This window comes from Phacochoerus africanus, chromosome 6 (genome assembly GCF_016906955.1).
Source record: "Phacochoerus africanus isolate WHEZ1 chromosome 6, ROS_Pafr_v1, whole genome shotgun sequence".
Lineage (NCBI taxonomy): Eukaryota > Metazoa > Chordata > Mammalia > Artiodactyla > Suidae > Phacochoerus > Phacochoerus africanus.
In genome coordinates, this window is record NC_062549.1 from 78,207,978 (window position 1) to 78,224,964 (window position 16,987).

Here is a 16,987-nt window from a genome sequence, read left to right on the forward strand (position 1 = left end):
CTTAGTACAAATATATTAGAAGTGTATTTACCTCCCGCAAATATAGGAAAGCACATCTACCTCGTAGGCTGAGAGACAGGAACTTTGCAGGTAAAATAAACCAACAGAAAAGATGCTTTTATGTTTTCGCTCAGGCACCAGCTCAGGGGGATGCTGCTCAGTGGGTGTCTGAGCTGTATCAGCCCCAGAGCCGGGGTGGGGGTGGGGGGTCCTTTGTGGACTCTGGGTTGTCCCTGGAGGTGGCTGGGACCACTGGGGAAGGAATGAGGGCAGAGTGTTAAGTAAGGAGTTAAAATGAGCCCCTGGAGGTGACTATTAGGGATCTTGGGAATGTGTTCAGAGAAAGCTTCTGCTTTGCCTGTCGGAAGGAAAAGAGGAGAGTCATAGTCCAGAAGTTGATTGTGGATTGATGGGTGACAGTGAAAATACCGGAAAGGCATTCACCTGCCCCAATTAGGAGAGACACAGGCTCATTCGCCCCACATTCCGGGACTTACTGCCTGGCAGCCTTCAGGATTCAGGACCACAGGCACCATCCTCAGGCATGTGACTTGTGGAAGGTCCAGGGCACATGGGGACTCTGTTGGCACTTGAACCTTAAAAACAAAACGAAGCTCAGCCAAAGGTCTCCCAAGGAGAAACGGGAGATGTGAGGCAGAATTAAGGTCTCCTACCAAGGATCTGGCAACTAATCACTTTTATTCTGGAGTTTTCGCTGTAGATTTTAATCCCCCCACTCAAAGCCCCAAGGGGGAACTACGGTTGGCACGGCCCGCCCCCTCGCCCCCCCACAAGTTAACCAGGCTTTTCTGGTTCAAGGGTAAAATATCACTTTCATCGTAACCTAATATTCCAATAACAGTTCTCCTCCAGCTGGTTATTATTGCATGTTTTTTATGTTAGATTAATATCATGATGGGGAGGCAGTATTACCCATCTTTATAAACCCAAGGGCTAATACGTTAAAGAATGAACTGGACATGATTATTCTGCAAACTAGAAAGGAAGATTTAAAGCTAAACTTTAAAAAAAATAGCTAAAACAGGTTTAGCCAGTGCATTTAGTATTTGGACCACCTTATTTATATTAGGCTTACTTTGTTTAAATCCAGAAGCGCGACGCTTGGTAATGGGGCTGCTCTGAAAAGTCTGCCTAAGAATTGAACATTAACCAAAGCAAACCAGAAAGCGAGATTTAAAATCAGATACACTTACATAAAAGCTTACATTTAAAATGATCCTTTAAAAGCCCTACATTGCTCGGCTGCCACTGCAAACTGCTTAAATATTTTTCTGTTTCCTTCTGTCCACCAGGGAGCCGAGATAGAAGTGGATGAAAATGGCACGTTGGACTTAAGCATGAAAAGAAATCGCATCCTGGACAAAGCCACGCCCCTAACTTCCACGAACGCTTCTATTCCCACCGCTTCCTCTTCCTCACTCAAAACCAGCAGCATTTTGGTCAATGCCGCGTTCTACCAGGCCCTCTGCGACCAGGAGGGCTGGGACACGCCTATCAACTATAGCAAAGCCCAGGGGAAGACAGACGAGGGGAACGAGGTATGGCTTCAAGATCAATCCATACACGGGAGACAGAGCGCCGTCAGAGCGCCTGGTCCCCTGTTTCTTCCTGGCTCCGTTCTCACGTTCCTGTTTACGTAATACGTAATTCTGTCCCTTGTTTGCGATTTTGATAAAAGTGATGACTTTGAACTTCAGGAGAAATGTGTAAATCAATCCACCCTAAAGCTCTGTGTCATCAGCGCGTTGTGTCCCCATGAAGGCTGTAGTGTGCTGTGTGCTGCATGAGAGGTGATGTCTGTCCCCCCCGCCCCCGCATGCAGCCTGTGAGGTCCAGCCTGCCGCTCAACACTGAGATGCCAACCTTGGGTGCTCTCTGCTCAAGGGGCTGGAACATAGGGACAAACCAAAGTCAAGGACCCAGCTCAGCCGCTTTCTCCTTGGTTTCCTGGGAGGCAAGTGCAGAGCTGGGTCTAGGCCTGGCCATGGACACTGGGCATCTGAGCCATCTCAGCCCCAGAGTCAGGGAGGTCCTTTGTGGATTCTGGGTTGTCCCTGGTGGTGGCTCCCTCCCCCCCACACACCAAAGGAATTCATGTAGGAATCCATCAGGCTTCATGGCATAGGTAGAGCCCCTGGCTGGTCTCAGTGTCATTTGGAAGAGCTCATGGCCGGACCCTGCACTGTTTAGACTCTTTGTCACTGCAGGTGGGACCCCAGTATTACTGGGAATGATTCTCTTTTGCATCAGGAAAGTGACTGATATGTGTTGGTTGACATGTTTAAAGAATTGATATGGTCATTTGGAAACATGCCTCATGTCCTTCCAGCTTGTGCAGTTCAGAGACTTCTGGGAGACGAATTTGAGTCTAGCTTATATTTAGCATCTCTGGGAGTGAGTCAGCGTAAACCACAGTGATCACAAGCTTGGGCTATTTCCCGTCCCCCTCCCTCGTCCCTCCCTCCCCTCCCTCCTCCCCCTCCTTCCCTCCCTCCCTCCTCCATCCCTTTCTTCTTCTCTCCCCCTCCCTGCACTTTCACTGCACCCCACTTCCAGGCAGTAAGATGGGCCCAGACTGTGGCACCACACAGGACACGCTTCCTCCATACACGTGCCAGGTCTGGTAGGAAGACACCTGTGTCACCCAGGTCACATAGAAGAACCTCTCAGCACACAGGGAGGGACAGGGAGGGTTGGTTGGAGGCGGGCTCCCAGAGGTGCCCCCCAGGAACCAAGGCAGGCTCTGGGCCACCATCAGCCACACCACGGGGAGGGGAGGGGCTGAACAACGCCAGGCTCTGTCACTCTCTGCTGCATGGCTTCTAAAAATTCACCCCACGTATGGAGGCATCGTCTTGGTTCATCCATCATAACACTGTTTGGGGAGAACCATTTCTTAAACCAATATATGTTTGATTGTAATGAATTATAAAACTGATACCTGCAAAACATCCAAAGCTGGTTCCCCCCTGGTGGTGACTGAGCCGGCACCACTGCCCTGGACCACTCCCCCAATGGCCACTTCAGGCTCCTGCAAAGTAACAAAAGTTACTCCTAGTTTATGTCATTATAGCACAGAAATCTGCCCGTGGTCCCCGGGGTCAGTCCCTCTGCACTGAGGTCTGAGCTCTGCCCATGGTCCTGGGGTAGTCCCTCTGTTCCCAGGTCTGAGATGGAGTAGGAGGCAGGCAGGGGAAGCACAGCCAGGACAAGAGCAAGATGCTTGAATCAGCCTACTTCATGCAAGGCAGCTCCTGACACGGGACCCTCCAGTCTGCAGGACCCCTTGGCTGACCCAGTTACGGCCACCCCCCTCCTTGGGGGACCCAGCCCTCCTCACAAGACCTGGAGGTGGGGCCCAGTTAAAGGCGTGTGCCATAAAGGACAGTCCCTTGCAGAGTAAGCCTAACTGCATCCCTGTCCTGGGGGGTCCCAGTGGGGTGAACCCTGTGTCTGGGAACCTCAGTGCCATGTGAAGGGGCTTGGACTTTTTGTCTTCATCCTGGCAAACCTTGCATACATCAGCCACGGTCAGCATTCGGCAGAGTCGCCTTTCTGTTCTCACAGTGTCAGATGTCTGGTCTAGGCCTGGGCAGAACCCAGGCAAAGTGGGTCCTTGCTTCCATCAGGGACCTTGTGGGTTTGACATCGGTTGCCATTTGTGCGGCAATGTGTGCAGGGCACCCTCGTGTTCTGGGAAACTCCTGTCTCTGGGGGCTAGGAAGCACCTCAGGGGCCTCCTGGGCTATGTGTCTTATCTTCAGCCAGAAGCTGGAGGCTCCTGACAAATGCCCCCTCTTTATTCCCAGTCTCATTTGGGGCATAATCCCCCAAGCCGTATGGACTTGCCCGGCAGCTTTATGGATTCAGCTGGACTGCGTTCCTGTGTGATGCTTATGCACCTGGGGCAGTCTGATGTCCCAGCAGGTTCCTGGGGAAGATGGATTTGTTTGGATTCGATTTCTGCTCTTTTCAGAATGGCTTGCTGACCTCGAGTCTGACAGGGCAGACTCACCGTTAGCCTTTGCACCCTAAGTATTCTGACACCTGCGACTGAGAAGCTACGTGGGAATTCACTGCCGCTGAGAATGACAAGGGCGACTTCGGAGGTGTTGAGTGAGTTCTTAGAGTCCAAGTGCTTGCCCTGGCTTTGAGCTGACAGAAATGTTTTAAGCTTTGTGTTCATTGTCCTGGTTTTTGGAACGTGGGTGATTCACTGCTGGTCACACACAAAGATGCTTCTGAATCATGCAACCGCCTGGGACAGTTTCTCACCCTTGTTCTTTGTTCCTTCATCTGTGCCAAGGTAATTTGCAAATAGAGAATATTTTTCACATTCTGTTCTGAATCCTGAGATGAGAAAGGCGATACTTGATAGGTATTATTTTGAACAAGGGGATTGTATTCCTTGTCCTCATCACGAGGGAAGCAGAGGGACGCTGCATTCAGGAAGAATAGAAATTAAGGGTCTTGATACACAGCATCTTGTTATCCTAACCGTTCTGGAGTGTAGCACTATTTTCAAAGTTTTTGGAGGAGAAAATAGAGGCTCAACGAGGTTAAAGGTTTCGTTCCTTGGTCCTACGGAAATGAAACAATGGGCCTGGACTTCTCTACGATGGAGAGAAAGGAGAAGGGAGAAAAGGACAAGGAAAAAGCTACACCCCAAACTGGAGAGAGTTGGGGCTACTGAGAAAAAGCAGAAAGAAGAAAGAGAACAACGAAGCGGTGGCCCTTGCCCAGGTGCGCATGGAGGAGGCCACTGCGCTGTCTGCTTCTCAGGACACAAGGAGCAGAGCCCTCTGCCTGATTACAGGAGGGACCACGCAAGCCAGGGACAGGGATGGTCCCCACTGTCACTCCCACGAGCTCTGCCAAGAAGCTGCCAAGGCCCCAGCAGTGCCCTGTGAAAGTGGCCGGTGCCCGCTCCTACCCCCCCCCCCTCCTGTCCCCAACCCCCACACCCAGCCCACGAGCAGAAACTAGGCGATTATTTCTAATTCATTGTTATCTAGTTCATATGCACAACAGTTGCTTAATTTTGGTGGTAATTTTCAGAAAATATTGTCTGTCTCTCTCAGTGAAATAGCCTGTCCAGATGCCCCCTACAAAAAAAAAAATCCTGAATCTGGAAAAAACTCAAAATATCTCGAAAGGAAAGTGCTGAGAAATAACTAGAGCTGTCAGTTTCATTCAACTGTCAGTTCTCCAAAGATTTCAGGGCTTAAAATGTTAAAAGTGCCAGATGCTATTATCCGTTACTCATATTACTGCCATGCTCCAGTCTTTACTGAAATCCATGTAAACTTCCATCTGTACGTTAAAAGAATTTCACTGCACACATATACTCTCTAAACACACACTTATAGGCCGTGTTTTATCCTACAGAGCCGCAAAATAAAATTATTACTCTCAAAATAATACTTTAAATTTTGAAACAATTCTTACAAATGATATGGATGTATTTTTTAATGGCATGCCAGGAGTTTATCCAAAAAAAAAAATGTTTCTGTAACAAAGTTAAGCTTTCTTTTAGTGATGATCACCTGTATTTTAATAATATGCTCTTTGCAAGTTTCCAGTTATAGTATACTGAAGGGGGGAAAAGCAAAAGACAAGTATTTCATAATGCAGTCGCGTACACGAGAGTTTTTAAAAGAAGTTACAAAATATTATCCTATGAAAACATTACCACATACTACTGGGCTAAGTTAAATACCATATATTCTGCAAGCATTAATTTTGAATGCATTTTAGTCAAATAACTTAAACTTTCATAACCGATCAGCTTTTTCAAAGCCCCTTATTCCCTTGTCTTCTATGATGTGCAGATTTGACAAACAAGAGCTGACAGCCTTTATATGTTCATGTGTAAATGTACATGCCTTCTTAGAGAAGCTTTATTCTTAAGTTTATCACAAAGAAAATAGTAAAATGGGTCTTTTTTACTTTATGCCATTTTTATGGAAAAATTCAGCCTCTGAACAGAAAAACGAAGGCTGTTCCACATTGAGATGAAATTGGAGTTATCATTTCTGAGTTCAAGAGACCAAGACATTTATAAATTATAGTGGAAAATACTCTCCAGGCTGAATTCCAGTTACCTCCAAATGGAATAGATGGTAGATTATCAGAATTAAGGTCTTATAATTAGAAATTATTTCACTTTAGGTGTTTACACTCTAAAACCTGAAAAGGATAAGAAGTATCGTTCACTTATTTTCTATAGATTCTAAGGAAGCCACATTAAAGTATCCCTTCATTTGTTAGCTTAGGGGCCACTATGATAAAGTGCCCATTTCTCTTTATATTTAAATGGTGTATTTAAAAACAAAGTAACTGGAGTTACCAACATGGCTCGGCGGTAACAAATCTGACTAATATTCATGAGGACGCAGGTTCGATCCCTGGCCTCACTCAGTGGGTTAAGGATCTGGCATTGCCATGAGCCGTGATGTAGCTCTGATCCCACATTGCTGTGACTGTGGCATAGGCCGGCAGCTACAGCTCCAATTGGACTGCTAGCCTGGGAACCTCCATATGTGGTGGATGCGGCCCTAAGCAAAAAAAAAAAAAAAAAAAAGGTATTACATTTGCCTTTATAACTGAGATCAAGGCTTAGAAGTTTTTTTTGGTTGGGATTTTGTTTTTCCATTGATTTTGAGTGTAGACTCAGGATTATTAAAATTGTATTTGCCTTCACAATTTCATATCCATTTGATTTAAATGAGATTGACCTTGAATAACTCAAAATTGTTTTCTCATCTTAAATAGATCAATACTTTTGAGAGTCAGGAGACAGTTATTTATATTAGTTAATCTGATTTTAATATTAAATCCAGAAAACATTATGTTTAGTGGATATAAGCTTAATGATGAAAGTAAGCTAATTATGTGATTGAGTAAAACCATCCTTAATTTTCTGTAAGATAATATATCAGATGGTAAATAAATGATTTGTAAGGATCAATTAGACTTCCTTACAAATCAGGATCAGCACAAAGCTTAAAAGAAGGCCATGAACTCAAAATGGCTTAAAGACTTAAACATAAGACAAGATACCATCAAACTCCTAGAAGAGAACATAAGGAAAATATTCTGACATCAACCAGACAAATGTTTTCTTGAATCAGTCTCCCAAAGTAATAGAAATGAAACCAAAAATAAACCAATGGGACCTAATCAAACTAACAAGCTTTTGCACAGCAGAGCAAACCATTTAAAAAAAAGGACAACCTACGGAATGGGAGAAAATAATTTCAAACTATGCAACCAACAAGGGCTTAATCTCTGAAATATACAAACAACTCATTCAACTCAACAGCAAAAAAACAAACAACCCAACTGAAAAATGGGCAGAAGACCTGAATAGACATTTATCCAAAGAAGACATACAGATGGCCAACAGGCACATGAAAAAATGCCTAACATCACTAATTATTAGAGGAATGCCAACCAAAACTAGTATGAAGTACCACTCACCACCAGTCAGAATGGCCATATTAATAATTCTAAAAATAACAAATGCTGGAGAGGATGTGGAACAAAGGGAACCCTCCTACACAGTTGGTGGGAATGTAAATTGGTGCAACCACTATGGAAAATAGCATGGGCGTTCCTGTCCTGGTGCAGTGGAAACGAATCCAACTAGGAACCATGAGGATGCAGGTTCGATCCTTGGCCTCACTCAGTGGGTTAAGGAAAGGATCCAGTGTTGCCGTGAACTGTAGTGTAGGTCGCAGACTTGGCTCAGATCTGGTGTTGCTATGGCTGTGGTGTAGGCCGGCAGCTGTAGCTCCGATTAGATCCCTAGCCTGGGAACCCCCATATGCCGCAGGTGTAGCCCTAAAAAGATAAAAAGAAAAAAAAGAAAAAACAATATGGAGTTTCCTCAGAAAACTAAATATAGAACTACCATATGACTCAACAATCCCACTCCTGGGCATATATCTGGACAGAACTTTCATTCAAAAAAATACATGAACCCCTATGTTCATTGCAGCACTATTCACAATAGCCAAGACATGGAAACAACCTAAATGTCCATCAACAGATGAATGGATTAAGATGTGGTATATATACATAATGAAATACTACTCAGCCATAAAAATGAACAAAAAATGCTATTTGCAGCAACATGGATGGAACTAGAGACTCTCATACCAAGTGAAGTAAGTCAGAAAGAGAAAGACAAATACCATATGATATCACTCACATCTGGAATCTAATATATGGCACAAATGAACCTTTCCACAGAAAAGAAATGAATGGACTTGGAGAACAGACTTGTGGTTGTCAAGGGGGAGGGGGGGGGGAGTGGGAGACACGGGGAGTTTGGGGTTAATAGATGCAAACTATTGCAATTGGAGTGGATAAGCAATGAGAACCATATCTAGTCACTTGTGATGGAACATGATGGAGGATAATGTAAGAAAAAATATGTATGTATATGTATAACTGGGTCACATTGCTGTACAGCAGAAATTGACAGAACACTGTAAATCAACTATAATAAAAAAAATTTTTTAAAAAGGACATGAAGGAGAGTTCCCTTGTAGCGCAGCAGAAACGAATCTGACTAGGAAACATAAGGTTTCGGGTTCGATCCCTGGCCTCGCTCAGTGGGTCAGAGATCAGGAGTTGCCATGAGCTGTGGTGTACATTGCAGACCCGGCTCAGATCTGGCATTGCTGTGGCTGTGGTGTAGGCTGGCAGCTGTACCTCTCATTCGAGCTAGCCTGGGAACCTCCATATGCCGTGGGTGAGACCTTAAAAAAAAAAAGGACATGAAAATGAGTGATAATCCAATAAGAAATTCCATCCAGTGAGTCAAAGCATTACAAAATACCAACTTAGCAAAAGAGGTGGTTAAAACAAACAGGAAGTTATATGAGAGCAGAAGCAATTATCCAGAGAAATCAAATGAAATGCTGTCCAGGTATTGTGGACTCAGTTACTACATATTTAAACAACTTAAATCTTAATCATTTGTGTAACAGAAGGGGCATTCTATTATCCTAAATTTACCTCTTCCCTCTCCATTTAAAACTGTGTAATTCATTTTTGCAGTATTTTCTTATTTTACCAGTGTGCATAAAACCGATTCCTATGTTCTCTAGGAAGTGTTCATTATACCATAAAACTTGAAACATATTAAAATACTAACTTGTTTACATAGCTCAAGAAATACCTCTGTAGTTATATTTGCCGAAATGTGCACTTTTGAAAGGTGTCCCTATGAATTATAATTTCTCATTCTTCACCAAGACTAAAGGTGCCTCAAGTCCAGATACACCCTTATTGTCATTACCTTATTTATTTTGTGTAAAATCCTATAAAGAATTTCAGCTAAGTCTTTAAGCCAAAAGTCAAATTTGACCCTGATGATTTTAAATACCGTTGTCTTCCCCAAGTTCCCTAATGCCTTCTGGGCTTCTGTACTTTTTTTTTTTTTTTTTTTTCCAGAAAGACCCCGTGAGCTCTCTAGAAAGCTTAGAGGAAAAGAAGTTTCCTGGAGAGGCCTCCATACCAAGCCCTAAACCCAAGCTCCACACGAGAGACCTCAAAAAAGAGCTGATCACGTAAGTGATGGGACGGGCTCATGCTGCGGCTCCAGGTCAGGTCACACTTCATCCCGCATCTGGGGCCTGGGCTGGCATTGTCTGGGGCCATTTCAGCCTGTCCATAAGGAAAGGGTTGTAGGTTCATAAACCGATGCTCAGAACCAGGAAGACAATGAAAAAAATGGACATGACATGATCTTTTGCCAAGATAATTAAGAGTTGAGCTGATTGAAAAACATAAAATGATTAGAAATGTTTAGGTTCTGATCAGAAGGTTTTTGTCTGACATCCACTGACCCCAGAAAGGCCAGGTGAGGCCTGCAGGGAATTATAGATTTACAAACTCAGTGCGCGGTGTAATTTGAAAAGAGAGCTAATGGTTTTTGTCACGTTCTCAAGGGTTCTGTGACTCAGGAGGGTTGAAGGACCAGGGTCCGAAGAGGCAGGAAGCACAAGCAGGCCTCGTGGATTCTGAGACAGGCCAGGTCACCGGGAGCAGGAGGCCCTGAGCTGAGCCCCAGGACTGGGCTCTCTGGCCGGGAACTGAGCAGGGCAAGGGCTGGCTGCAGGTTTTGTGTGAACAAGCCATCAGGGAACAGAGCAGAAACATGAACTAATGCTGGGGCATTTCAGGAAGAGCATGAGCAGAGGTGTCTGAGGCTGGATGTGCGAGGGGACCATCTGGGGTTGAGAAGATGGTCTAGAATCTTGACCTGGAGATGCAGACCAAGATCCCGAGGGTGTGGCCTGGGCGATGGCGCATCCAGGAGGGTGGATGGGAAGAAGGGGACAGAGTACGCATCCCAGAATTCAAGGACACGTGTCCTGCTGGGACCGGAGTGGAAAGGAGACAAAGAATAAGGAACTGGGGAAAGAAGAGGAGGAGGAAGAGGGAGAAGGAAGAAACAGATCATCACAGGAGCAGAACCAAGACAGTTCCCAGAGCCTTTGATGGCTTCAAATGCCACAGGACGTTCAGAAGTCAAAGCAGAAAGGGCAGGGCAGATCCTAGGGAAGTGGGTCTTTGGAATAAGGGAGGCCAGCCCACTGTGGGGTAGGGAGGTGTGGAGCGAGGTGCGGGAAGGTACTGCCACCAAAAACCACAGGGGTTTAGACTAAGGTGGTGGCCACAGCCCGGCTCCCTCGTCCTTACCGGCGTTGAACCTTGAAGGTCTGACTAGAGTTTAGAGCCTGGTGGACGTCAGGGAGGAAGCGGGGGTGGTTGGGGGGACAGGCTTTCAGGCAAAAACGAGGCAGGATCTGCACATGGCTTTTTGGCACTTTTTGGCGGCATTCCCACAGGGTGGCATTTAACGTGAGTCAGTGAGTGAAATGCAGGGAATAGTTTCCACTTTTTAAATATGAAAGTATATTCATACACAGATATACTTAAAGCTGCCAATTAATGAGAGTCTCTAGCAAAGAGAACCCTCCCACTTAAGCACCAGAGTCTGTACCCTTTCTTCGGAATTCCCCAGCATAAAAGTGTGTTTAGTTCTCTTCTGGCTCATCGAGTTAAGAATCCAGCGTGGTCACTGCAGCCGCTCCGGTCGCTGCTGTGGTGCAGGTTTGATCCCCAGCCTGGAACTTCCACAGGCGATGGGTTTGACCAAAATAATAAAAGCATGTTTACCTTTTTTAAATAAAACAAATGAAGAACGAGCCACCTCTTCCACCTCGACCGTCTCTCCTTCCTTTTGCAGTAAATCCCTCAAAAAGCTTGTCTCTACTGCAGGAGGCAGTTTCCACCCAAATCTTTCAAAGGCAGACGTTCCACCGAAACTGATCTTAAATTTTTCTAGGGACCCCATGGGGAAGTCCATTCCTGATCCTCTTGGTCCTACTGGACGGGCCACTTGAGCTGGCCACGCCCCCACTCCACACCTGCCTCCAGACCCAGGCCTCCCCCCTTCCCGGGCAGCCCTCCAGAGAGGGGAGCACCTGCCCTCAGGCCTGGAGCCTCTTCTCTCCCAATGCCCACCCCCTTCCTCCCGGCTCCAGTACCCGAGTCACCTCCACTTTCGGGCTCCAGGCTGGCATCACCTCTGGGACCATGGCTCTCCCGCCCCTCAGCCCTGCGTGGCCCTCTGCCAGCCACTTCTTCGCCCGTTTTTTTGTTTGTTTGTTTGTTTGTGTTTTGTTTGTTTGTTTGTTTGTTTGTTTGTTTTTTAGGGCCATACTCACAGCATATGGAAGTTCTCAGGCTGAGGTGCAATTGGAGCTGCAGCTGTAGCCTATACCTCAGCCACAGCAACTCAGGATCTGAGCCACATCTTCGACCTGCACCACAGCTCATGGCAACTCCAGATCCTTAACCCACTGAGCGAGGCCAGGGATCGAACCTGCATCCTCATGGATATTAGTCAGGTTCTTAACTCACTGAGCCATGATGGGAACTCCAGCTCCAGGCCTTTTAAATAAGTGGAGATGCCACTTCTTTAAGGGTCTCGTGGGCGGATGCTGCTACACCGAGTGCGTGTCATGTCCTCCTGTGAGGCCAACACATCCTGCCCTGTGGCGCCCACACACCAGAGCTGCAGGTCCCCACACCTCGCCCTCCACGAGGTGACCAGGAGGTGACCTGGGCAGCTGTGCACTTACCCCCCATGTGCCTGCTAGCCAAGTTTCTAAAATCTTTGCTTGGATTTTGTTTCTGAACTTGAATATCTTCAAAAATGGCCAGCATTTACCTTTGGAAGGTAGATTTTGGAAGTCTGCAGAGCCCCCACTAAATGTGGTGTAAAATGCTGGCAGCTAACTTGCATCACTGTTTTGGACAGAAGAACACAGTGTTGTTGTTTTGTCCTGGACTTTTCTCCTTGGAGCAAAGAGCCAGGGCTCCAAAGAGACGGCGAACCATTCCTGGAACATAATCGCGAGTCCCTAGGATGCTAACCATCTATAGAGGCTCTGGATTTTCTGTCCTTTTCATGGACGGTGAGCGCTTGAGCCTGGGCCACGTGCTGCCATAAACGTCTTGCTGCTTTAGGTTCAGCCTGTCCTGATGAGGCTTTATCAAATAAATGTACCTTAATAACTTAATCAAAAATTATTCATCTAGAGTAGGATTTGTTGATGTCATTGATCAAGCTAAATTTGCTTGGAGTTTGAGCGCCACTTACCGAGGGAAGCAGCTAGTTTCCTTTCTCTAAATTGTGATGCGTTCATTTGCAAGCCTTCCCAGAATACCTCTCCCAGCTGGGATCCGCACATGTTATCATGTAAGATCTTTCACTGGAGCTCTGTAATCTAAGCCAGCTATCAGAATCCGGGACAGAAGCCTTGCCCTTACACCACTCCTTCAATCTTTTCTTCAGTCCTTGACCTCTTCTACCACCAAGCTTAAACAAAATAATGAGCAGCTATTTAAATATCCACTTTGTCATTGTACTTCCTAAGTCATTTATAACCATCTGGTTTAAAAGTCATTGGCACGTCTTTGCCTCTCCTGACAGTTTTAATAGGAATAATTTTAAAAGAGAAATAAAATTTTGGAGTTCCCTGGTGGCTTTTTGGGTGAAGGATCTGGCATTGTCACTGCTGAGGCTCAGGTTCTATCCCTAGCCCCAGAACTTCTGCATGCCATGGGCACAGCCCAAACAAATAAATTTAAAGTAAAATAAAATAGATGTGATGCTGTTTTGGAACACCAGGTGGCGATGTATTTCCAAAATGGGAATTCCCAGTGATCCCCTCTCTCACGCTGTGACTATTCAGAAAGGATTGTTTCTCCGTTTAGTGCATGAATGTCATTTGCAAAATAACTCAGCTCGGATGTTAATTATTGTTCTTTTTTCCCCTTATTTGTTTACATATAGCTGTAGCTTCTGCAGTTCCCTTTCTGATGTCCCATCTCGGAAAGGAGGGTGGGGGCGGCTAGCCAATTCAGCTCAGATCAAGCCCTGAAAATCAAGCATCTCTCAGCATCTCAATGTCCTGCCTCTTATGGTTTCTTTAGAGTACCTGAGAATGATTGGAAAGTAGCTCATAAGGAAAAAAAAAAAAAACTTAGAGGGTGACATTTCAGAAAATCTTGGGTATCTTTAGTCTAACCCCAAAGGCCCTCTTTAAAGGGGTAGACTCCGTATTCTACACACATAGGTTTACTCTTTCGCTTCAGGCAGGACATCTAAATGTCAGAAAGCCTGAGGAAGAGCAGATTCTTCCTCTTATCACCAGCACCAGCAAGGAGAGTGCTGAGTGGCTGGGGTCGGTGTGCTAGCCTCAGACCAGGAACTTACAAGCATCAGAGGAAAATAAGTGGCTGAGAAGTCAAGGAATCTATTAACTATGGCAGCAAAACTGCTCAAAATAACTATCCTCTTCTGTTATTAAAAAAAAAAAAAAAGTATTGCCGAAACTTGGCCTCTGTCTGCCAGTGCCGAATAGAAACACAGAGACAGTATCTTGGGTGAAGAAGAAAAAGATAGCTTTTATTGCTTTGCCAAGCAAAGGAGGCCACAGCAGGCTGATGCTTTAAAGACTGTGCCCTCCATCGGGAAGAATTTCAGGGAGTTTTATAGTAAGAGGGAGAAAAACAGGTTTTCAGGTGGGAATTGGGTTTGGGACAAACAGGCATTCCTCTTTCTTTGGGGGAATCTTAGTCATCAAAGCTGGAGTCAGGAAATCTCGGCCTGATCCTGATACTGGTCTTCTGGGTTATTGCCTAGAATAACGGTAGTTGCAAAAAGGGCATATTGATCAGACATTAGAACCAACTAGGAAAGGTCCTGAAAAACATCATGTGCTAATAATTTTAAACCCACAGGCAATTGTGTTCAGGGTGCCTAATCTTTAGTTTACAGGTAATTGTGTCTAGGGTGCAATTAGGCCAAGGAGAAGGACAAGGAAGGACTCTCAGCTGTTCGATTTTAAAGTATTCATTTCTAAAAGAAGCATAAGAAATATAACTTTTCTCGGACTTGTCGTCACAACGCAGTGGTTAATGAATCTGACTAGGACCATGAGGTTGCAGATTCGATCCCTGGCCTTGCTCAGTAGGTTAAGGATCCGGCGTTGCCGTGAGCTGTAGGTGTAGATTGCAGACGTGGCTTGGGGCTCGGATCCCGTGTTGCTGTGGCTCTGGTGTAGGCTGGTGGCTACAGCTCTGATTCGACCCCAAGCCTGGGAACCTCCATATGCTGCGGGAGCGGCCCTAGAAATGGCAAAAAGATGAAAAAAGGAAAAAAAAAGAAATATAACTTTTCTCTTAGGTGTATAAGATGCCCACATCATTATGTGTATCCCTTGAGAGGGAACCAGGATCCTGCGCCAAGGCTGTGCCATTGTCTCTTGATGGCTCCTCCCTGGTCTCTGCATCCCCTCCCTTCCCTGATCAGCAACTGTCTGAACCTGTCCCTTGGAAATCAGGGAATGTCCCGGAGGCTGAATGAGGCCCATTTCCTAAGAACAAGAAATGGGGGACACAGAAAGGCTTCTGTGCCCAGGAGACCCACAGAGCCCTGCTTGGTTACAGATGCACAGGGCATGACCAGAATGGGACAGACTCCGGTCTTAGGTAGACAACCAGGAAAACCTACTGCTTAGGTGGTTAATTAAAAGGCGGTTAAAAAGAGAAAGATTTATATGCTCTGAAGAGAAACCAGAGTATCGGGTGATTAATTAGTGATTGTCTTTGCTGGGTCAAAACTCTGGATGAAATCGATCACATTCATTCACTAAACTTCTTACCTATTTCTATACTGTCCACAACTTCCCATCTCCTGTTCAGTCATATGTAGTATTTTCAAATACCTTCTCTTTCAGGCAGCTTCTGGCATGTTTAGGAAGTTACTCTGTTGCCTTTCTCTTAAAACACACACACACACACACACACACACACACAAAAGTTTCTTTCTGAAATCTGCGATATAATTAGTGCCAGTATTTCTGAGAGCGACTATCAGGCTACAGCACAGGTACATAGTGGGGTTTTTTTTCTAACTCACGTTTTCAAAGAAATAAAACACCATTGACTGCTGACTCACACATCACCAGGACACATGCATTAGCATCACCTTCCTGCATCATCTGATTAGAGAACTGAGGTGATGCTGGAAAGGACTAGCTCAAGGTCATACTAGCTTCTTCTTATCTTGTCTGCTGATCCTACATGACCTACATCCCTGGTTCCATCTTTTGTGTGTCCCACTCTGTGTCCACTGGTCTTGAAAAGAGAAGCTGCCCTGCAACCAATCAGAACAAATGAAATGCATTTGACCCTAAGTATATGTTTTTATCCACCCAGCTGCCCAACGCCAGGATGCGACGGGAGCGGCCACGTTACAGGAAACTATGCCTCCCACCGCAGGTACCACTTCCCTCTCAGTTAAGCTGTCATCATCCTATTCTGCTTTAAGTGCTTGTTCTCACCCATCCCAGAAAGGTATTCGCTGGACTGGAAATTGGAAAGTGAGTTAGTTGGGGTTTGGGTTTGTTCTGTTTTGCAGAAATAAAGCTAAGTTCAATCTTTAGTCTTCTTACTCCATTTCTTTTTAAAGAAATGACACCTTGGAGCCCTCCCGTGGTGCAAGGGGTTAAGGGATCAGGCATTGTCATTGCTGTGGCGTGGGTTCTATCCCTGGCCCGGGAACTTCCACATACTGCAGGCATGGCCAAAAAAATGAAATGATACCTTTTTGCTCAAAAACAGTTTTCTGATCCTCTGATCCTGACTTGCTCCAACCCAGAAGTCAGAGTTCACGGCAGGCTTTGGTCCCGTCTAGCTTTAGGACTCGGGCAACCCGACCCCTCCCACCATGGGGTGGGGCTCCTCAGCCCCCAGCGGGGGCCGTTGCAGGACTAGAGACAGCAGGACCATCCCTGCTGTCACCTGTGGTTCGCCATCCCTCTGGGCATTGCCTTAGCCTCTGTGCCCCATCCCTGGAGCTGCAGAGGGAGGGGATCTTGTGTCAGGTATGACTGGATGGCGGTCTCCCTGGGCTCAAGCCCTTCACTGGGGAAACAACAAAGCCAAGCCCATGAGAAGTGATCCAGGTGCCCCAAGCCTGGACTGGCTAGACCAGCAAAGCTGGGTTCAGACCTGGTTCTTTTTCCCAATCCCTGTCAGGAACTGAACTAGGTTCACAAGTGCAGGCTGCCCATGAGCCAGGCCAGTGCGTGTCCGAGTGTGCCTCTGATTCTGCTTTTCTCCTCTCTTGTCAGTGTTTCCGGCTGTCCCCTGGCGGATAAGACTCTGAAATCCCTCATGGCGGCCAACTCGCAGGAGCTGAAGTAAGTGTGGACGCGATACCTCACCTTGCCCACTGGCGGCTGTGACCAGAGGCAGGTGGCACCAGGCACTCCTGAGTCCAGTGACTAAAACCAAATCACTGTGATTTCATTTAGTTAATTTGCTGGTTTTGTGCTTTACGATATTTTGTTAAAGCAGTGATGTTGAATAT

At 45.9% G+C, this 16,987-nt stretch overlaps 1 protein-coding gene across 1 annotated transcript in view; it reads left to right on the forward strand.

The window, feature by feature from the left end:
- The window catches only part of LOC125128686 (suppression of tumorigenicity 18 protein-like), a 138,760-nt gene that overhangs the window by 96,882 nt on the left and 24,891 nt on the right, over nucleotides 1-16,987 (forward strand). Inside the window, exons 17-20 of the mRNA XM_047782868.1 lie at nucleotides 1,314-1,559; nucleotides 9,487-9,602; nucleotides 15,832-15,894; nucleotides 16,749-16,817. Of these exons, the coding sequence (XP_047638824.1) occupies nucleotides 1,314-1,559; nucleotides 9,487-9,602; nucleotides 15,832-15,894; nucleotides 16,749-16,817 (494 nt within the window). The remainder of the gene's footprint in view (nucleotides 1-1,313; nucleotides 1,560-9,486; nucleotides 9,603-15,831; nucleotides 15,895-16,748; nucleotides 16,818-16,987) is intronic.